General features: G+C 33.6%; 2 protein-coding genes across 5 annotated transcripts; one reads left to right on the top strand and one right to left on the bottom strand.

The window, feature by feature from the left end:
* Window positions 1–1,755: 1,755 nt before the first annotated feature.
* On the top strand, window positions 1,756–12,689 carry LOC100255377 (methyl-CpG-binding domain-containing protein 7). Its single transcript, XM_002281378.5, has 6 exons — window positions 1,756–2,065; window positions 5,177–5,266; window positions 9,183–9,320; window positions 11,697–11,786; window positions 11,901–12,137; window positions 12,473–12,689. Exons 1-5 carry the CDS (start codon window positions 1,775–1,777, stop codon window positions 12,117–12,119), a joined length of 828 nt encoding a protein of 275 aa, XP_002281414.4. The 5' UTR covers window positions 1,756–1,774; the 3' UTR covers window positions 12,120–12,137; window positions 12,473–12,689.
* Window positions 12,690–13,908: 1,219 nt separating this feature from the next.
* Window positions 13,909–22,197, bottom strand: LOC100250208 (protein ALP1-like). Of its 4 annotated transcripts, none has more exons than XM_002281389.5 (3): window positions 21,934–22,197; window positions 21,516–21,666; window positions 13,909–15,222 (listed from the first exon to the last, which is right to left on the bottom strand). In XM_002281389.5, exons 2-3 carry the CDS (start codon window positions 21,622–21,624, stop codon window positions 14,177–14,179), a joined length of 1,155 nt encoding a protein of 384 aa, XP_002281425.1. In that variant the 5' UTR covers window positions 21,625–21,666; window positions 21,934–22,197; the 3' UTR covers window positions 13,909–14,176. The 4 variants fall into 4 exon arrangements, with proteins under 4 accessions (XP_002281425.1, XP_010651057.1, XP_059593432.1 ...); XM_010652755.3 differs by lacking the exon at window positions 21,934–22,197 and adding an exon at window positions 21,762–21,933; XM_059737449.1 differs by lacking the exon at window positions 21,934–22,197 and adding an exon at window positions 21,844–21,915.
* Window positions 22,198–22,681: the final 484 nt, after the last annotated feature.

Here is a 22,681-nt window from a genome sequence, read left to right as displayed (position 1 = left end):
TTTGACAATCATTTTCATAATTAAAAAATTGATTTTTAATCTTAAGGTTTTAAATTGGACTAACTTGATGCATTAAAAATTATTTATTCAACATTTTTCCATCACTCGCAATTATGGTTCTCTTCAAGCATTTTCAATCAATTGACATTTTGCTTTCAATGATCACCTGCAAATCTCCAACAACTAATCTAGCGGCCAACTTTTGATTAAGTTGGTAAATGCGCCTAATAATTTTTTTTTTCTTTTTGATATAAAATATTATAACTACGGTCATTGAAACTCATTGACGATAGACTCCAACAACTTACAAATCATTATTCATTGGGTCCAAAACTTCTCTTAATATTTATTGTGCATCAAACTCAAACTTTCATACTTTTTGATTGAACTTCAAGGTTAAAATCTTTTCACTTGTATATCTAAATTTAAAAAAAGTTTCATTTCATCCCTTTTTATTATAATCTTGTGTATAAGATGTTGAGGGAACAATGTGAGAGATTTATTGAAGCTTTTTAATGGCCAAGGATAGCATAAAAAACTTGTAGAGTTTTCTTTGTGTTTGAGAAATCAAGTTTATGTCTTCGAGGCTTAGTTAGAAGACTCTTAAAGGAATAGTTAAAAAAAATTATGACTTCAAAGAAGCCCGTGAGTATGGATATAGAAAACATTTGTTGAAGTATGATAAAATTTTTGTTTGCGTGCTCTTTCTTACTCTTATTATTGCATGTTATTTCATAATTTGGTAAAAAATTCACATAATAATTATTATTTTATTTAGGTCCGAATTATACAATGGAGCTTTTGTTCTTGAATCAATCTTCTCAATCTTTATTGGCTCTAGGCTCTTGATTTTTTTTTATTTATGAATATATTCATTTAATTCAGGAGGAATTAGTTTGATCCTTATTACACTGCTTTTTATGAAATGATTCATAGACCTTACATATTATATTGGAATCATATATCATTGGGGTTCTTTTTATCTCTTTCTCTCACACTTCTTCCATTTATCCATATCATTCTAGGTTTCGCTTCCCAAACTCATAATCAGATTGGTTTGGTGTTTTTTTTTTTTTTTTTTTTTATGCAAAAAAAAAATTTAGTTGCTACAATGATATGACCAGTATATCATATCTTGATTGGTTGTTTAGATCTTGATAATGTGAAGCGATGAGTTGGTTATTAATTCTGTAATTTTGAGTTCATACTATGTATGGCCCGGTCCATTTTATGTTTTGAACCCTAATCCTACAAAAAACCAATGAGTCACACACTAAACATAACAATTATATCAAATGGTCAATCGAATCTTTATTTAACCTTATAGAACCCCTTTAGTGGATGGTTGCCGTAGAATTGTTACATGCCACATTCACATTTCTTTCTTTTTGATTTACATTTTTAAAGAATTATAATTATTTATATTGCAAATTTTCTTTCCAAATAAACATCTTATTTTTTAATATCGATATTATCCTGTCATGTTATAAAAATTACAAAATATATAACAAGTAATTAGGTGATATAAGTTATTTATCTATTTTAGAATTAAACAAAAATATTTTATCCAACAACTTTTTTTTTTCTAAAATATTATTTTTTCCAAAAGACATATTTTTGAATTGTTAAGGTAATATTTATTATTATTTTTAATAGTAAACATTGTATTTACTAGTAATAATAAATTAAGGGAGGGGCAAGTGAAGGGAAACATGTGGGCCAACTTTTATTTTCAAAACATGGGAAAGACTAAAGAGGACATGCTCCTCAAAGTATGGTTTCAAGTGGAAAAAATTGTTATATTTTGGCAACACCCCAACGGGGGAGAAGAGGAGGAGACGCAATGGCGAGACACAAACGCAGTGGGGGAAGAAAGAAATGCCGATTGCCGAGAACGCCGTTGCCACTGAAGATTCTGAGACCAGAGGAAGAAGATGACCCACAGCCACAAAGCCGTAACAAAATGGCCATGCAAATTGAGTCTTCCACCTTCAAGCTTCCCCGCGATTGGGTCGTCAGGAAGGTGCGTCGTGCCTCCGGCAAGTCCTGCGGCCTAATCGACAAGGTAATTTAGGGTTTTATGTCGCTCTTTAATTATTCCATACTCTTGCCTATGGCCATTTGTTTTTCATTTGTTTTTCCTGTTTAATTTTTTTTTTCTCGAGTGTATTCTTTAGATGATGTTTGGGGATACGTTTGTAAGGCTTAATGTGGGTAATTTTTTTACGGTCCTGTTTGCTTTCTGGGAAAAAGTAGGAAAGGAAAGGACATTGGCTTTTTAGTGAGGCCAGTAACGAGGATGGTGAATTGTCCAGGTCTATGAGAAGAGAGAAGTAGTGACTAGTGAGTTGGTTCGGGCTAGTCACATTGGGATTTGAAGCCTTAGATGGGATCTTAGGTAAGTTTTTCTGTACTGTCACAAAATCAGGGCCTTGTATAGAGATGAGGGGACAATCCAGCTAGTCTCCGTGGATGCCCAACCAATGGGAGATCCCGGAGGTCTGGTAGGCCTGCACGTGCATGCATTAGCTAATGGTGTGCCGAAACTTGTCCATTGGACATGATGGATCTGCTCTTTCTTAATTAGGCGAAAACGGGTTCAACATGTATCCAGTTTTCCTGTTTTGGCAAGCCTATAAGGCTAGAAGTCTGTGCATTAAATTGAGACTCTGAAACTAATCCCCAACATGCATTTAATCTGCATGGTTTTGTTTGGCAAGCTTGCAACTGTATGGTTTTGTTTGGCAACATGCATTTAATCTGTTTTGGCAAGCCTATAAGGCTAGAAGTCTGTCCATCAAACCTAGACTCTGAAACTAATCTCCAACATGCATTTAATCTGCATGGTTTTGTTTGGAAAGCTTGCAACTGAATTCATGAAACCAAACCTCTGGAACTAGTTTCAAATATTTAGTGATGGAGGACCGAGTTCACCAATGAGGGGCAACAAGTCCATATTTGACTCTTGATTTCTGCTCTTTAGCCTGCTTATATACCATGTTGTCAGGGTACTATGCCCACAGAAAAGAGGGGTGTTTTTGGGGATTGAGGAGATAATTGAAGTGGACCATAAAGTGGTGTTAGTTTGAGAGCTTCGCTTATTGAGAAAGAGGGGCACAACCTTTTCCTTGACAATGCAAGGGGTGCTTTTCTTCTATTAAGGGTGGAAATGGAGCAACAAAAAGGGACTAATAAGACTCAAAATTTCTTGCTTGTTTCCTCAGCAACAAAATCAAAGATAAGAAAAATCACCAGGACTTACTGCAATTTCTTTCTCTTCCTTTCTTTTTGGGTGTGGGGCGTGTGGGTAGGTAGGTTGGTAGTGGAGATGGGAATCTGCCAGAATTGACTTGGCAGTGTCAAAACAACTTCCATGTTAGATCCAGTGTATCCTATTGTTATGTATTTAGTAATACAATTCATTCCAAATAGACGAATTGTGCATTAATCACCTGAGTTTCGGCTGAAGAGTCTGCAATTTAGTCAAATGTAGATTATTGTTGGATTATCCTGTAAAATCAGAAATTAACCAATCTTAGTGGGTTGATTTGAAAAATGTTGACTTGTTTATGCATATAAAATTCCATATAGAATGGTTGATTGCTGAACTGATTCTGGGAATGTTGATATCAGTTCTTATACCCTTTCAGCTAGTACTGGAATCAAAGCAATATTGATGGTGATTTCTTCACTTTGAACAGCTATTGAAATCCGACAATCTTTGAACCACCATAACTGACTCACTGGTCACAATTTATGATTTTCTGTGACTAATTTTTTTTTTCTCCCTTAAATGTATTTTGAATATGAGATTTGAGGACATTGAAACCAATATTACAGCACAATGTTGATTTTGTTTTCTTATTAAGCTAGGTTGAGTGCAAGACCTGGTGATGTTAAAAGAAATTCCTTCTAATAGATCGTGTGGAGTCTATCATTGGTGTTCTACCAAAGTTCTTGCCAATTAATCCAAACTAAAGGTTTAAGAGTGTCTGTATAGGCTGAAGCACAAACATTGGTTTAGATCACGTATCCCTATGGATGATCCATTTTTCTTACTCAAGTACAGAATAATGTTATAGTCAATGTGTTTGCAGTTATAACGTTTTCTATCAAAGCAGGATGAGGAGAAGGGTGATAGCATGCAAAATCATTTTACTAGTTTGCATAAAATTTGCTGGAACCTAGTTTCTAAAGATATGAAAAGAAGGATGTTCTACCATGTGCTAAATATGGTAAATGTAAATATTGAATCAATGTGTGATTAAAAAGTTTAAATTGACTGTCAAAGGGAATTGAATGGTTTGTTGAAAAATTTCCCTTAAGAAGGAAATTCAATTTTGCAAGCATTTGTAGATGGTCTTTGACCTCCCCCACCCCATCTAGAATGAAGCGACTCCTCATTTTCTGCTCTATAAATGTCTCCAATCATATCCAGATTCCAGACTAATAAAATGCTGAGCTGCATTTTGAGCCTACCCCAAACATGTAAAAACAATGGAGTCTTTATTTTTTATTTTATTCTCTCCTTTTTATCTAAGGGGTTGGGAGAAGCACAAGAACACAAATTTTAAGGATAACTGTCTTGCTACATAAGAAACTACTTCTGTGGGCTCATATCTTATTAGGATTTTTATAGCTTTATACGCCTGAATTCAATGATGCCAATCTCCATTCACTTTGCAATGAGTTCTATCTTTTAACTAGTTTCATGCATGCGTAAGTGAAGGCACTTTCTGCTCAAGTAGTTTTAGATCAGTGCCTTTGGAGTAGGCCATTGTTGGTGTTCTTCTGTAAGACTGCCACACTAGAATCTTTGGCAGCCTGAAGTGGATTCTTTGGTGGACCTCCTATATGAATATATTAGTGGCTTCTATAAATATTAATAATACCCTTTTGTGGTGAAAATTAATTATGCATATACCACTAATGCTCCTTTTTTGGTAAACATCAATTATACATATATCACAAAAATCCAAAATTTGCATACAGTTTTAGATGATGGATTGCAAGGAGAGTTTGAACTTATATAGTTGGCTCTAATATACATTTTTTTGTTCTGGCTATTTCACTGTGGTCTATATGTCTTATCTAAGTTTGGAATATTTAGTGTTATTTCCCTTTGGCTGTTTTAAATTTTCTATTCAAATAAGAAATTTATTGTCTTCTTGTGCAGTATTACTATGAACCAGAAACTGGACGGCAATTCCGTTCTCTCAAATCCATTCAGAAATACCTAACAGAAAAAATGGAAAATACACCCAAGGTATTTGAAGTAACTTGATCAGTGTAGTTTGGGTTTTAAGAATTAACTTAGTTTCCAGGCGAAGATCAGACAAATTAGTTGCTCTTTTCTTACACTTGGATGAATTTTCTCTGAGAGTTTGTTCAACAAGCTTTTCTGCAAATCTGGAACTACTCTTTTGCTGATATAAATATTAGTTTATGTGATAATATAGTGTTATCATGTGGGTTTGTTTGCTGATAAGTTTGAAGTTGTATGAGTTATAGCTTATTCTTGAATGCTGTTTTAGATCAGAGACGGTAAAGAGATGGGCACGCATCTTAGCTCACAATAAGCTGTGTGCAATCTCAAATGAGATTTGCAAGTAGCAAACCAAGATGGACCTGGTCCTAGGAGACTTCTTATGGACTGTTCCTCTCTCCCTTGTTTTGGTCTTTGCTTACTTTGATTTATGATAAAATTTCAGGTATTCAAGTTATCATTAGGGCATTCTCTTTTATCATCTATAAACTGTCTCCTATTTAATGTATTTATTCGATATAGAAATACTGTTCTGACTCATATGTTTGTCTTATGTGGACTTAAATATTTGAGGTTCAAATTTCATCACATTTTCCCACACACTGTTTGTCATGACACTTGCATTATGAATTTATTTGAATAAATTTGAAAAACACAGAATTGTTGTTGTAGATCAGCAATGTTTGTCCTCATATCTTAAATCCAAACCCTTTACTTGAGCTTTTCCTAAACCTGATGTTTCTTCCTGATTTTGTTATATGTATTGCATTACATTTCAAAATCAAACCTAAGGAGACTAAAGAGTTGAGGGTCATTGGTCTTATAGTTTTATATTCTCCTATTCCCATTTAATGTACATGATATCTCTTGAAATTTTACTAGTCCATGTGCTCAACTAGTGATGTCATTTGCTTAAATTTTGAAGGGTAATCACTTGCAACTAAATTCCTCTGTAAATAACCTAAAGAAAATTGAAATGAGAACAGAAAAAAGGGCCTTGATGAAGTGCAGGCCTTTTGCCATTTGAGGCATGTGAGACAGCTGAAATGCCATGAATGCAGCATAGATGAGCTGTCAATACAGAGTCAGTTTCTCCCTGTTACTAAAATGTAATAGATTTGTGCATACTCCATTTTCTGTCACTGTGACAATAGAGAAGAGATTGGATCTACTACTTTGAAAAATCACACTTATATGTGATTGATTATCTCAATTAATGAATTCTCAATAAGTTCTCATGTACCAGAGATATAATGCAATTAACCAATGAAGATCTGTATGTTTAATCATTGTAATCATGGTTAATCTCAAATTGATTATGCTCGTGATGTGAATTATAAACCTAAAACCAATCACAAACTATCTATCAAGAATTATCATTTGTGATGAAAACAATGTTCTGTGTGGAAAACCTATACATGAGGTCAAAAACCACAAACCATCATGACTAGGCAAAACTTCTCAGATCAAGTATTATCAAAGTACAAAGATTTTTGTCTTACTGAAACTGAGTTCCTAAGATAAATCATTGACCTTCTTAGCCTCACTCAAACTCTTTTGCAATTGATTATTGATCCACCAATTGGATGAAGTCTTGATAAAGAGCTCAAAATATCTGTGAGATTTCAACTTTTCACCAATATGTTGAAGTCTGTTCAACTCAAACTTTGACATTACTTTGAATTGAATTTCCGACCTCTCTTCACATTGAATGAGCACAAGGAAAGAGGATTAATAACCTGGATAGACTAAATATTTCTATCCTAAAATCTATTGGTAGACAACTAATCATGAAGTTTCTTAATAAATAAAATAACTATTTTAGATCCATATAATATAAACTATGATAAGATGTTAAAAGCTAAATATGTCTCAAAGCCATAAAATATAAATTATCATTAGTTACCAATCCAACTTAAGTGACAACCCGTAAACTCAAGTTTTAACATTCAAAGATACTTCAGCAATTTAAAAAGAGTGATAAACCCCCATTTGTTCTTTCTCTCTCTCTTTGTACACACACACACACACACACATACATATTATATTTTAAATAAAATAATAGCTAATATATTTTAAAAATTATAATAAATAAATTATAACATGCAGGATTGGATTTCAACTAATTGTCCACACCTTCTATCCATGCTAACGAACCTCAGGTTTGATGGGTCATGGAAACCTTATCTCATACCCATTAGCTTGACCTTAGCTGAACCCATCATCTGGTCAGCCTTCAATGATCTCGAAAGATTAATTTACAATCTCTATCAAAGCTCTAAAAGATTGGAATCCTGTCTTGTGTAATGTCGAAACAAAAATGATCTCAAGACTGGCATTATCTTTGGTCATCAAGTTGAACTTGATCTTTAACCAAACTTCACCAATCTTGAACCTAATATGATGATATCATCATGATTGATCTTATGAACTTAAGTCAGTAATTTCCCAAGTGAATGATTGTGATGAAAATGGTTATGGAAAGCCAACATACAAACCGTACATACTCGAAGGTTTTTAAGTACAAATATGAAAGTGTACTCTTAGTTAATGAGTTTAAATAATCTAACTTTGATGCTCTTTCTCCTAGCCATTCTCATACACTTTTGAAGAGTTGAAATTCATCACTGCTATAAGTTTTTTGATGGAAATCAGATGATTAAAGTTGTTAAAATTGTATAGCCAGTATAGCTTTTATACAAGTGTTTAACCAAATGTAAACTGTTATATGATCAGATGTTAATTATTCTTTAATACCAATGTGATATACTAAAAATGTAAATAAAAAGACAAATGCCTTTTCTATTAGATATAGGCCACAATGTATACCAGGCTAACACCCTCATCATATGCGACCCATACCTATACTTGAAGTGATAAATTAGTAGTTATAGATTACATGTAAATAGGAGTGACTTGAATTTGAAACATCTTGTTAACCATAGTTTTGATATCTTATTAAGCTATCAATTAACTTAAAAGTTTAAGATGTTTAGATATGAGCCCACAATATATACATGGCTAGCATTTTCTGCTAGTATTATGTCTTGAGAAATGATGCATTTATGAAAATATACACAGAATATCATTAAAACCAGAGCAACATCATTTTTTTCACTATTTTTTTTGGTTGAAAATTCAAATGAGATCCACTTTGCTTTAATATAAAAAAAATATTTGTCTTGGCAATTTTTTTTTTTCCCTTTTACATAGGCAATTGATGAGACATTACTACATAGTGATTTGTTGACTTGGTCATGGCACATCTACATTAAATAAAAATGAAATTAAACTAGGTGGTAAACTATCATCTATCTAGAATAAATAGCAAAAAAACAAAAAAATTGTTAGATTTGTCGTAATGTTTCTTTTAGAAAACTCCTTGACAAAATTAGGGACAAATATGATGGATTTTACGAAAGAGTATAGGTAAACATTTATGAAATTTTTTTCTCCAAAAATAAAAAATAAAAATAATGGTATCCAACTTTGTGAAATTTCTTTGAATGAAAATCATTTTCTTTTGCAACATCCTACTAAGACAAGGCATAGAGCCCCCTTTTGGAATTGCTTCCTGTTTTTAGTTTTAAATGGAAGTTGACATTGAAGCCAAAGTCATAATTTTTGAAGGATAATATCGGTATCATAAAAGTTTTTTTTTAAACATGAAAGAACTCACATAAACCCAAATAGAGCTTCTATAAGAAACAACATTTTTTTTTACTTCCATATTAAGTTTTTTTTTAGTCATAAGCTCTTTTAATAAAATTAACCAAATAGGCATAGAAGATCTTATTGAGATTAAAAAAGATCTTTTGGCTTCTCATAAGTGAATTCAAACAAGACCATACTTGTTACAACTTAGAGTTACCGAACTATAACATTTGATATACCCTTGAAATCATTGCCACTACAGATTTTAGGACCAGACAAAGAAGAAGAAGAAGAACAACCTCATCAAAAAATGGCCATGCAGATTATGGACCCTAATCTTGAACTCCCTGATAATTGGGTTTTTCAGAAGAGATCCAGTAGTTCCGGCCAAATCCACAAGGTACTTTTGTTTTTCTAAAGAAAAAATCATTATTTGGGTTTATATAGCTTTAGAATTGTAGCATAATTGTGTATGAGCATTTACTTTTAGTCCTTTTCCCCCCTTTTTAGATGGTTAATGGTGAATGTTTTGTGACTATTGTGGGTTATTCTTTGGATCATGTTTGGGAATACTCTTCTTCAAGGCCAAATATACACAATTTGTTGAGGTTCTGGTTGTTAATTTAGAAAATATGGGAAAACAAGACATGTCTTTAAGAAGGTGTTTAGTAAACCAACTTAATGACTTGATAATTAAATCATTCAGTATGTTAAGTATGTTTAATAAAATAACTTAATATTGTAAAATAAAGTTCAAAATAACTTAAAGTAACAAGTCAAATTAAATAATTTTTTCTAAATCCCAAATATTCTTCTCCTTAGTTGCTAGGATACCCAAATTTTCTTACTATTTCAATGTATTTGTGTTAATATGACATGACATAAGTGTGAATGTGGGATTTGCTTAGTTGCTTTGATTTATTTATTATATTCCACTTGCATAGTATGTTATTACATTAAAGAAAGAGAGAATTTAAGAATTTTAGGGATAAGGAAAAATAATAAAAGATAAAAGATATGAAGTTTTTATCAAAGATGTCTTTACTTTTAATAGATTTCTATTTTTTTTTCTTTTTATTATCATATCTTCATATCTATACTCGAATTTTGGATCCTTTTTATCTAATTTAAATATCCTAAATTTTGGAGTTAAAAGAATCTGACTTTTAGATAAGTGCCTACAATTGAGTCCAAGCAATATAGTTTGGGTGTTTCTGTCTCTTTATTCCTTCCTTCTCTTTCATAATTTCATTACTTAATATTAATGAATGTTAATATATCAATTTAATAATTTAGAAACAAATTTAAGTTGATTTATCAAATAAAGTTAATATTTAAAATAAGAATTAAATAATAAGTTTTAAGTTGTATGCATTAGCTTTATCAAAAGAAGTGTGAGTAGTGGATCTTTGGACCAAATGAGATAAAGGGGTCACTAGAAGTGTGTGATTAGGAGTTCGATGACATAGTGCTTCTCTTTTCTAAACTTCAACGGAAGGTGATGATTAGGGAAAGAGAATATCAGATGGTTTGGATGGATTCAAGGAATGAAACTTTCTCCATTAAAGCTCTATATTCTATCTTGGAGCTGGGGAGATCAATTCCTTTTATAGTGGGAGTAATTTGAAATTCATAAGTGGGCTTCTTTGTTTGGGAGGCTAGTTAGATAAAAGTTTTAACTTTAGATCCTCTTCAGGGGAGAGGGTGGTCGTTGGTAAATAGATGCTTTCTTTTTCAAGTCAAGGAAGAATCCATTGATCACATCCTCCTTTACTATGTCAAGACAAGGGTTTTATGGTTGTTATTGTTTTCTTTGCTTAGTGTATCTTAGGGGATATCTTCTATGGTCAAGAGACTTCCTTGGATGACGTGACTCCTTTTGGGAAAATGTGAAAGAAAGGAATCAAATATCATTTGAAAATGAGGAACATTTTGATCAGAGTCTAAAAAGCACCTTTCTTAGTACTCCTCTTTTGTGGGTGAAGTTGTACATAAATGAAGGCTCAATGCCTTTGATTGATTTTGTAAATTGGTTGTGGTCTGAGGGAAAGTTTTTTGTGGCCCCTCTTTTTTGGTTGTGCCTAATGGCAGCTGCAGTATATGGCCGTGAACTTTGGTGCACTATTACTTTTGACCCCTTTTATAATATACTCATTTTATTTGCCTATGAAAAAAAAATCTTTAAGCATTGAGCACCCAACTAAGATTCTTAATAGTAATGGAGGTGTAACTTGGGTAGGTTGTCTAAACCCAATGTTTGGTCGGGTTTGGGTAATAATTTTTCATACTTGGGTTGAGTTTTCCTATCACAAATTGAATTTGGGTTGGGCTTAAGTAAATGGTTTAGGCAATTCAAGTCCAACTCAAACCTGATTTAATATTTTTAATTTATATAATTATATAAATCATATTAATTTTGTGTACTTTTCAAATGATTTTAAAGGAAAAAATGTTAAGTTTAATCATATTATGTATTATTTTATTTTTCTAGAAAGATAGGTGAATTTATTTTTCTTATTTATTATTATCTTGAAATGTTGTGTCATTTACTATTTAAATTGTGGTATAAGTATATAAAAAATGAAGTTAAAAAAACTATTATGGGCAGGTTCAACTCAAACCAATCTTACTTAACACAAATTTAACTTGTAACAGTTATACAACCCAACCAACTTGAGTTTAACTTGAATGTATGAATTCAACTCATGTTAGTAGGGTATTTGCTGTTACTTTTGCTGCAAGTCAAAACTTGAAAAACTGTTGTTCTATTCTGCAGTACTACTATGAACCTGGGACTGGACGACAGTTCCGATCCCTCAAATCTGTTCAGAGACACCTAATAGAAGCAAATGATTGTACACACAAGGTATTGAAGTCAGACAATCAACTTAGGCTTAATTTCAGAATTTAACTTGTTTGCCAGGTAAGTTGATTGCTGTTCTATTATGCTTGACTGTATTTTAATCTGCTTCTTTTTCAGCCTTCACAAAATTCTGATGCTTCGAAGAAAAACAATTCTAGCACGAAGGTGAAAACTTCAACTTCCCATTTTATCAAACCACCAAAAAAAGTTAATTGGGTTCTTACTGGTCCTGGGGGAGATGTATGGAGCCCTTACATAAATGCATCAGCTGTTCCAGAATCTATAAAGCAGACATGGGCTAAAATATTTATGTTACATGTCAACGAAAAATTTTAGCTGCACCAACTTTCAAAGGTAAGTTTCATACTCCTAATTCTTGGTTTCCAAAATCTAACACTCATCTTTGCTGTTACTTTCTATGGATACTGACCTAGATTACATTTGCATAGAGCACATTCATCAACAAGCTCATGAACATTTCATTTCAGGGGAGTATGAACCTCCCATGGAAAGGAAATCATAAGTGCATATCATATTTCATTTGAAATGAATACCTTTCGTTTTCTGTAGCATCTGAAACAAAGTGTTGCATCAACCCAGATTTTATTTTCATTCTACGGATGAATCCAACTCATTGATACAGACCTCCTCATTGATCCTACTGATGGGTGATGTTATTGGTTTTGCAGCTAACGACTACCATGGAATGGATCGAGGGTAGAATTTGCAGGTTTTGAAGGTCAATTGAGTTTGGATGGGGGGGAGGTCCAGGAGTGTGCAGTGATTTTGTATATAGTGGTAGGTTTGCTAATCAACATTCTGCAACATTACAGAATGGATCATCTTTTATTTTGCTGGTAGTGACTTCTTGCAGTTGTGAACAATAAGAAATGGATTTTCTGATAATTGAAATCCTAAAACAAGGCACCAATTCAATGCTCCTAAACTGGAGACTTCAACAGGACACTTGAGATCAAGTAAGATCTTAAAAGCCTATTTAATTTGAGACTCTTTATCAGGTTTTCTTTTAATTATTGCTCTGAACATCCTACAAAAAATAATTGAAAAACACCTTGAATATCTAATATGGGCGCGTCCAAATATGTGAAACCCATGAAGACAGAGGTGGACCACTAGCCCACTACCCCTTTTGTGTCACCATGTTTGGCTGTCTGCCCCGTACGAATCTGGATTGCATTTGCAGGGTTGCCTGTCTTTTCTCAAAGGTTTAAAATTGGTTTATTTGAGAAATATGATTCTTTAAGATTAAAATGCCCCTCACCATTTTATTTTTTTTCCAAATATGAGGATTGTTTTGTCTTTTTGACATAAATATTTCTTTAAAATTTGGATTTTCATGTATTTTTAAGAAGGGATATTTGATTTTGCTATTTAGGAAAAATGATCCTCACTTTTTGTTTTAAACAGGAAGAATGATTTTCCTTTTTTGAATAAAATTACTTTTTATACCTATTTTGCATCAAAACACTTCATGTAAAATAAGATATTTTTGTCCATTTAAGGTTATATTTAATATTTCTTTAAAAAATTTAGCCCAAATGGGAAAGGTATGGGAAACCAAAAATTTATGGGTATTTATCAATTATCAATTAAAAACAGAAATTAATAATAATAATATTAATATTTTTTACATAAAATGTAATAACTCTTTAAGATGTATTTTAATATGATAATGATTTTTAATAATAATTTCATATTTTTTTAATCAAATTTATTATATTTTATATAAAAATTACTACTCATTTTTAATTTTAAAGGCATAAACATAAAGGTGTATCAAAGGAAGACTGGAATGCACTTTCTCCAAAATTTGGTCACTTTTTCTTGAGGTGGGGTGTGGAGGGGGAAAAGGAAAAATCCATTCTTCCCTTAGGTTAGGAGTGTGAGATTGGGCCTCCAAAATGTTAATAAGCGTGCATGGAAGACTCAAAGCAGAAGCCTCAGCCTCCCTTTGACAAGCTCTCACCTGCATGAAAATTGAGAGAAAAAGTATAACAAATTCCAGCCTTTCCCTGCACATTATGTTGAAGCATAGCAGGAAGAGGAAGTTGGCAACTTGGCATTCAAGAATCTAGAAAAATGAAATGATAGTAGACAAGACAAGTACAACTACAAGGGTCTATAAGTAAATTTATCTAGCAATTACAAAGCAAGTCTTCAAATGTTTGTTTTAGTATAAAAGTATCTGGCATTGTTGTTCTGGCCATTGCCTTATAACTATCCAATCTAAATCAATTACAGTCTAGAAATGGAAATGAAAATCGGAGTTCATCATCTATGACAAGCTCTTGCAAATGACAAATAAAAACCAACAACCTGAATTACCCGAATCAAGCATTGGAAGCAAACAAAAAGAAAGAAAAAGTTTTAACTCAAGGAGGCAATCTTCCAGACAAGTAGAGAGAGAGTTTATCTCTGACAATTGAAGCATTGTTGTCCGCTGATTCGCATATCTGTTGGCGGTAACCCAAGTCATGGTGGTGGGACAAAGGCATCTCGTCCTGCACCTCATCCTCCAAATCGATCACAATGTTATGAAGCAAGCAGCAAACCAGAATAATCCTGGGCAACCTGTTCTTGTCAGGCCTCCACATCACTCCTTGGATCACCTTCCACATCTCCTTCAGCCGTGCCAGTGCTCGCTGTGCCACCATCCTAGTTGCGAAATGCCGCCTATTGAATTCAGCTTTGGATTCTGAGAGCTCTTTCCCTTGATAAGGAGTTACAAGCCAAGGCAGCAGAGGATACCCTGAATCCCCAACTATGTATTCACTTATCTCTGAACCTTCTGCTAGCTCTATCTTTTTGCCGTTTAACCTCTGTCCTTTCTCACACAGCTTGAAGAAATTTGAACTCTGGAGCACTGAAGAGTCCTTCATTTTGCCTGGCCATCCAGTAACTATGTCTCGAAACCTCATCTCTGGGTCCACAATTGCCTGCAAGATCATGCTGTGATGATTCTCACTATCAAGCCACACACTGTTTGCAGAGTCTGCAGAAGGCAAACACATCATGATGTGCGTGGTATCAATTGCTCCACAACAATTTGGGAGGCCTCGGATTTTCTCAAACTTGGATGTTATTTCTGTGATTTCTGGTTCTGTGGAAGGCCATTGGAGATGGTGGAGTGCCCTTTCTTCCATTATCTCCACAAAACGCCAGGTTACTTGGGATACAGTTGAATGGTTCAGACCAAATGCATCACCAATTGTCAAAAGGGAGTCACCTGAGCTAAGCCTTCTTAACGCTACAGCTACTTGATCATTTAAACACATGGGCCTGCCGTTTGTAAAGATGAAGTTCCCTGGCTTGGCCATCATATCTTCTTTGACAAGAGCACATATGTAGTTGAAGGTCTTTCGAGAAATTTTGAAAACAGATTCAAATTTATCCAAACCCTTTGATGAAGATAGAAGACCTGCAGAGAGGAGAAAGGAGAAAAAGAAAAATAATAACAGTTTTCAATATTGTAGTATTTAAACAAGTTTTCACAATGTTCTTTGCAGATCGCTGTTAGAAAGAGCACTAACATTATCACAGCCATAAAGATAAGTTTCTTAAAGTACGATGATACGAATGCTTGAATAAATATAATTTTGTGACATGGTAGTTCAGCTTCAGATTATATCCTGAATAAATGAATCCAATCATAGAAGACGTAACAATGCACATAAAGCAAACATAGAAGAAACAAGTAATGCGACTTTGTTCCAGAAGCCTAGATGAAAACCAAGGAAACAAAAAAAACTGATTGAGAATCATAGGACCAGTATTATCAATTGGTAAATTAATCCAATCGTGCTTCAGACTATATTCATAGATAAAGAAATATGAGCAAACACAACATTGGAGTTCTGTAGCAGACAGAAAACATGATGTGCAGAACTAGATTTAACATCCTAAATTTGACTATGAGCTTGAATTAGCTGATATCTTACTCGTAAGTCATTTCAGTTATTTTTGCTTCTGCAAGACCTAACCTAGTCTAAAGCTAAATACACTTACTAAACATGATGAATACAGTTGCCAGTTGTTGTGTGGGATCAGTTAAACTTGGATTGCTTTTGAGTCAAGGTACTAGATGGGAAATAGACAACTGCATAACTCTTTAGAAGTTGAAATTTAATTCGTACATTAGAATAAATAATTTTTTTTTCTGGATATGGTTACCCAACTGAAGTTGAAATTAGAAACTAGGACTTGTGTCAGCCAGTTGTTTTGATTTTGGTACTGATGATGAATCAAAGGCAAATAGAGAAATAAGGCAACTTAAGTCTACATGATCTCCCACCTTTGGGACCTTCATTTTGCTATTCTGTCTTGTTCCTGAGAGATTTTGTAAAGAACATTTGTAGGTTTCTTGTCCTGATTGGGTTTTAGTAGTGTACAATCACCAGTCTCAGAGGGCCCTGATGTGGCCTCCAAAGAGAACACAATATAAAGACGATTCTCCAGAGAATGAAAGGATTAAAAACATACTCTTCATTCTTCAGGAGCTTTATATTCCTCTAATGTGAATTGACTTTTTTATCACCATCAGCTTCTCAGACAGTTTCTCATTTGAAGGAGAAAGTCTGCTTCCAATAGCCAATAGCCTTGCAAGTGATGACAAACATTTGAATCAGCTGATGATTGGTGATTCCACATAAAAGGTTCTGGTTGAAGGAGATACCCTTGGGTAAAATCCATATGGTTCACTAAAAAACTAGGCAACCTTATCCTCACTACCCTACTAGTTTTAACTCCAAGTTTGAAGAGATAAAAAGAGTAATTATAACTGAAGTACTTACAGTCATAGGCTTTGACATCATATAAGTTAATGTAATACAACCTGTAACCAGATGAAGTTATCGTTTTTACTTAAAACCTACTTCAAATTGGTAGGGGAAAACAACAAAAATTAAGACTCATGAAAGAAAAAGGACCAAGTAACCTCCATTCAGGCATTAACTCTAGAATCTAGCAGTCAAATAAAACCTATGTACAAAGTACACATGACATGCCTCTTTTTCCAGACATTTTCCATGCATGTGACCCGATATATGCCAACAGCAGTGTAGCTGTAGCATCCTTTTTGTGTTTTGACATTGCCATGCTGAATATCTTGACTTTGTGCCCTGAAACAAAACTCATGCCAGTATCCGGCTTACATGCTATAGAACTTTGATTGAAAATGCCCCATATAAGTTCCTATTAAATTGCAACAAAAAAAGCCATGGATATTGCTATTAAGTACCTGGGAGATTGGGGACATATGCATCTGACCACCTATAAATGTAATTCTGTATCTTGAAGTCAAAAGATCAGTAGAACCATCCAGGTGAAGAATAAAATGATTAGGAGGTAGATTATCTCAACTCAAGTTGGAGCTATTTCCCAGTGTTCAAAAACCTGTATTTTCCTCAATGGTTTAAACTTGAAAAACTATCTCTTTGCTAAAGTATGGGCTTCTGGAACTACCTTAGAAGCAATAACCTATTGCTAATAGGATGAACTGTATCTAGGTATTCACATACCTTAATAAAGCTTGTACATTCTCATTTGTATTGGAAAAGTACTAAGATCTTTCTGTCATATATTCTAATGCTTTCAATGGTTTAAAAAGTTGTTTTTCCCCATACAAATCATTGGCCCATGTCAGCAGTTTGTCCAGTAAAATGGCCTATACAGTTCATTGAATGTTCTCAGCTTATAAACACCACTATTTCCTCATGCTATGGATTTTTTTTTCAGTTTGGAATCTGTATGCCTTGAGATTCTCTCCAATCTAGACTTCAAATTATCTCCTTCAAACTGTCAACAGTCAGTGAATTGTTAGGCTTTCATCAAGCAAGACTTTCAATCATAATTCAAAGAATATGTACCATGTAGAGACAAGGGATAGCTTTTTCCTATCATGCTACTGTGCATCAATGTTCCACCTTGTGAGTCTATAACTCTATCAATCATGAAGGAGAAGATTTCAATCTCAGTCCTGGTCTACTCCATATGCTTTTAAATTTGAATGTACTATACAGAACTATACAACAAGTTAGATCACTGAAGTGCATCATTAAGGCTCTTTTTTAAATATTGGGGCTAACTATATCAGTCAAAATCTACCCTCAAATATTGATACCTTGGAAACATCCACAACATCAATTTACCATGATCAATAGGAAATTAGGCTCAGTTATTTACCACCTAAGCATCTTGTAGTACTTATAAGAACTATTCTTTTGCATTTCCTACTGATTATCCTCCTTTTAACCAACCATATTTTCTTGCTATCATAACAAAGCACAGATGATATATGTGCGCTATATTTCATATTCAATCGCTTCTAGCCTCTTCTCCTTGAACCATCTTCCCTACCATGTATGTTTTATGTCAATATTGAAAGAAAAACACATCTAAAGAAATTTCTTTAGAAAATAAAAAAGCAAAATAATACTTATTGTTGAAGCATCCAGTCAACAAATCCTTCAGAGAGCAAGTTCATGGCAAGCTCCTCTTTGTGTATGGTCAACAGTAAGTTCTCAAAACTTGGACATGCATTCAGGAGCTTTAAACATGAAAAACCTAGAAAACAGGTTGTCCCATTAAAAGCCAGCATGCTTCCCATACTTGCAATGGCTTTTTTATCATTTATATCAAGAATTCTTTCAATCTTCTCAGGCAGTAGGCTAAAACATATGCTTTTTCCTCTACTAATCAAAGGGATCTATTGGCAAGCAATTTGCAATTTCATTCAATCTATTTAGGCTTCTACATGATCACACAGTTCAAATACATTCTTGTCTCTGTTTCATTTGCAAAAGAATTTATTCAGTGTGACAACCTTTCTTTAATCCAGAGTAAGCTCCCCACAATTGTACTTTTCCTAGGAAAGTACATCCCGTTCATTTTATATGAATTATTGGGGTTCAGACAAACATCATGTATGACCCAAATATCTTGGCTAGCCCAGTCCAGTGGAAGCGCCTCCAGAGCATAGATGGGGTACTCTGGTGACATGAAAAAGAACTGTACTTTCTTTGATATGCGGAAGAAGATGTGTTAAAAAATGAAAGAGGGCATGGCCTATGTAAATAAGATTTATATGAGCAATGCCTGAGGTGAAAGAAGGAAAGAAGCAATCAGGGAACACAACTGAGAAAAATAGAGACCAAGGAAACAAACAGAAAATCCAGTAGAAGGTAATCCCCTCCCAGCCTATTAATGAAGATGCATTCTTGTGTTAATGCTTTGATTTTAGAAGTTTGAATTAAAAAAAAAAAAAAGAAGGAAAATAATAGGACGCTGTGTAGCCACTGAAATGAATGGAGTGGAGTTGTTGTGGTTGTGAAGCTCATTGAATGAATGAATAGGACAACAAAGTAACACAATTTTAACAAGACGCTAAGATTCTTCACCATACTTAGTAATACAATCTGTACAATAGAAACAAGCATGACCTTAAGAATAATCAGAATTGAAATAAGGGGCATTACATACTGCTTTACTGAGCTTTTTAATGATGAGAAAGGTGCAAATGGAAAAACCTATTAAAACTGGAATGGGATACTTGACATATGAGACGGTTGACTAAATTTGAAGATATTGGCTATGAGCAAGTATGCTTCTATCTCTTAGAAAGCCAAACCATACTGAGGATAGATGTCCCTAAATACTGTAGTTATCAGTTCCCATGCAGTTGCTCAATGACTAAGCAATTTTCAGCAACATATCCTGAGATAGGATCTGAAGGATATTCAAGCCTGCCTGCTTTAATGAATATAATAAACATTAAGATGAGGGAATATTTCTTTTGTAGACTCTGATAAAAATGATGGCCTGATCCTTATTCATAACAATGATATTGTGAAGTTCCTTCAAGAGGTTCACTTCACAAATGTACATTTCAAGATTTTAAGAATAAACTTCAGACAATCTTCTTTTTTCTAAGAAATCTTATGGTTATATTCTGAACACCACAGGGACAATAAACAAAAAGATTCTGCATAACATCTTCCCTCATAGCATCTTTCCTCAAGCACCTAAAGATCCGATCAACCGAGCAGCATATGATTGATGGATCCTCTTACAAGCACCATATGAGGTGCTTCAAATTTTCATGGCAACTGTAAAATGTAAGTTAAAAGGATAGAGACTCTCATAGATCAGTGAGTCTTCACATCCTTTTTTGCATTATAGTGAAGATTCCCTTGGTGAATTACATGGTCCCTATAGAGACACCAACTATATTAGGTCTGTGGCCTTGCAGACAGTGAAGAAATCCAAATGCTTTTGAAGCCCCAAAAACCAACCTCAAGAGAGACTCAAGAGTGAAAATTTATGTGCACAGGAATTAAGCAATGCATTACAATTCCTTGAGTAGGCACATGACACCATTCCTAAAAATTATATTACACATAACAAATAAACTTAAATTCATGAACAGATCAATTTATGCAAGTCAAATTTCCTCAATAAAATATCATAACAGATTTTTTTGTTTCTAATTTTTTAATAACTAAGATCAGCAAAGCAAATAGAAATAAAATCAACCAAAGATTTTAAAAGGGGATTCTATACTGCTGTGATGTTCTCAATCAACTTCAGATAAGAAAACAAGAAAAAAAAGGGGGGAAAAAAAATCAAGAAATGAAAAACCTAAATAGAATCAAATGGACAATCCAATAGAAATTAAAATTAGGCAAAGAAAAACCTTCATGCCTACAAACAAGATATTGCTTCTGGTATTCTATTTTTGTATTCCAATTATTCAGAATAAATATCAGTTTGCAACTCAAAGTATGAGACATCAGATGTTGCCATGTCCGATATGGACTTTAAAGATGTCCATCTAATTTACTTCATAGAACCCAATAATAGAACTACAAACAAGTAAGAACTACAAGAACTTTAGAGACTAGAGAAGCAGCCAAACACCTATCCTGCCTCCACACTGTAGAAGCTTTTAAGGGAAAGTGGTGCTTCTGTCAATTGTGTATATAGGGAGGAGATAAGGATCCCCAAAGTGTGCACTCTTCATTCTACATGATCATTACCAAAAATTGGATTTCCAATGTTATTCAAAGCAACCAATAGAGCAATACAATTAATTCAATGACAAAGTCAGGCAATCTGTAAAAAACTTCCAAGACAGATCTGTTTCTCAAAATTCGTCAGCTGCATGCTTAATTGAAGATAGGTTATATTGATTTTATCATATCATTACAAACACATTCTAAAATTGAAATCTGCAGCACATGAATTGCAAGCACAGTATGAGTTCTTTGAACTTCTCTACAGGAAATCTAAGCCACAGGCATTGCCAGATGGAAGATACTTTGTTCTCTTTGATTTCATTACATGCCCATCAATTTATGGTATAAGAAATCTCACATCTCGTCCTTTATTGCATTCAATATAAGAATAAAACCAGAATGTAAGGTAAAAAATCACTCAAAAGTCAGATTAGGGATACCCTAATGTATTTGCAATATATGAATAAATAACTTGAATAAGAGATTAAGCATAGAACCAAACAATTGAGTCAAAATAAAGTTCTGTCATGAACCAGAAACAATGCATCAAATACTGGTAAACCTACATACCCATCACATCCTCAATGATCAACAAGAACAATATCAATATATCATTAGAGAACAGAAAACATTAACTATGAAAACCAAAAGCCAAACAAATCCAGAGACAGTAAAGCAATAAGAATCAGAAGATATATACCAGCAATCCTCTTGGAAAACTCATCCCACCAATCTACAGACCCCTCCTCTGAAGACTCCTCCCTCTTCTCTATCTTCCTCCTCTTTTTATATCCTCTCACAGGACCCATGAGCGCACAAAGACCCAATTGACTCAAAAGTCAGAAACCCCACTAAGGTAAAAAAAAAAAAAACAAGAATCAAAGAAACCAAGTTAGAATTCACCGAAAAAACTGAAACCCATTACTGAACAAAGAACATTCCATACCACAGACAAATAGAAATCATCAGAGAATGATTGAAAGAGATGAACATGCAAAATGGTCCATTGATGGATATGGCATAGTTACAGTGTGTTAATGGTGTGTGTGGCGCGGTGTTTGAAGCATGCAAAAAAGAGAGAACTTGTTGAAATAGGAGGAGAGACAGAGAAGCTTCACCTGTAACTGATGATAAATCTACATAACTCATGTGGGTTGGTGTTTGTTTAAGACAATGTGGCAAGACAAGTGAAAGACATGGACATTTTCAGAGAAGTGCCTTTCTCTCTCTACATATGTAGAATTAAAAGTTAAAAAAAAAAAAAGAAAAAGAAAAAGAAGAAGAAGATATAGGTGGAGCTTTTAGATGTTTTGGTTAAATTATTTGGAGTTTCCTAAATTTGAAAGAAGAATTAATATTTTATCTCAGCCTGAGATATCCATGGGTTGAGCCAATTCAGGGCATACTTCAATGAAATGACAATATTACCATGAGCACTTTTCTTTGTTGTAGCATGGATAATTACCAAGATGATATCAAGGGTTCAACTTCACTCACTCTTTCATTTGCATTTCTAAGCCAAGAATCAATTTTTTTTTTTTTTAGGGCATCAATGACTACTTTGAGTCGATTTGATTTATCTAATACCAACATTTTAAATCCTTTGACACAAAACTCTATAAACTAATTTATTGTGATCGACGCACATAATAAGCATGATAATTAATAATACGTCGCTATAAGGTTATTACACATCATTTTATTAATAGTAGTATTTATTTAATGTATTTTAAAAAATTATTTGAAACAAGAAGAGAAAAAGAAAAAAAAAAAAAAAAGGAATTCAATTTTTGAGGAAGAAGAGAAGAGGAAGGAAAATAAAGGAATCTACAGCTGATATCATAGTATTAGATAGAATGCAGCACA

The sequence above is a fragment of the Vitis vinifera genome, chromosome 6 (assembly GCF_030704535.1).
Source record: "Vitis vinifera cultivar Pinot Noir 40024 chromosome 6, ASM3070453v1".
Classification (NCBI taxonomy): domain Eukaryota; kingdom Viridiplantae; phylum Streptophyta; class Magnoliopsida; order Vitales; family Vitaceae; genus Vitis; species Vitis vinifera.
The sequence above is the reverse complement of the archived record's forward strand: the minus strand, read 5'-3'. Positions and strand labels throughout refer to the sequence as shown.

Excerpts from the sequence above, each read along its gene's own strand:
- LOC100250208 (XM_002281389.5), bottom strand. The coding sequence starts at position 21,624 with ATGGGTCCTGTGAGAGGATATAAAAAGAGGAGGAAGATAGAGAAGAGG. Across the intron at positions 15,223-21,515 it reads GTTTTCCAAGAGGATTGCTG|GTCTTCTATCTTCATCAAAG; the intron begins GTATATATCTTC and ends TCCTCTCTGCAG.
- LOC100255377 (XM_002281378.5), top strand. The coding sequence starts at position 1,775 with ATGGTTTCAAGTGGAAAAAATTGTTATATTTTGGCAACACCCCAACGG. Across the intron at positions 2,066-5,176 it reads CCTGCGGCCTAATCGACAAG|TATTACTATGAACCAGAAAC; the intron begins GTAATTTAGGGT and ends CTTCTTGTGCAG. Across the intron at positions 11,787-11,900 it reads CAAATGATTGTACACACAAG|CCTTCACAAAATTCTGATGC; the intron begins GTATTGAAGTCA and ends CTTCTTTTTCAG.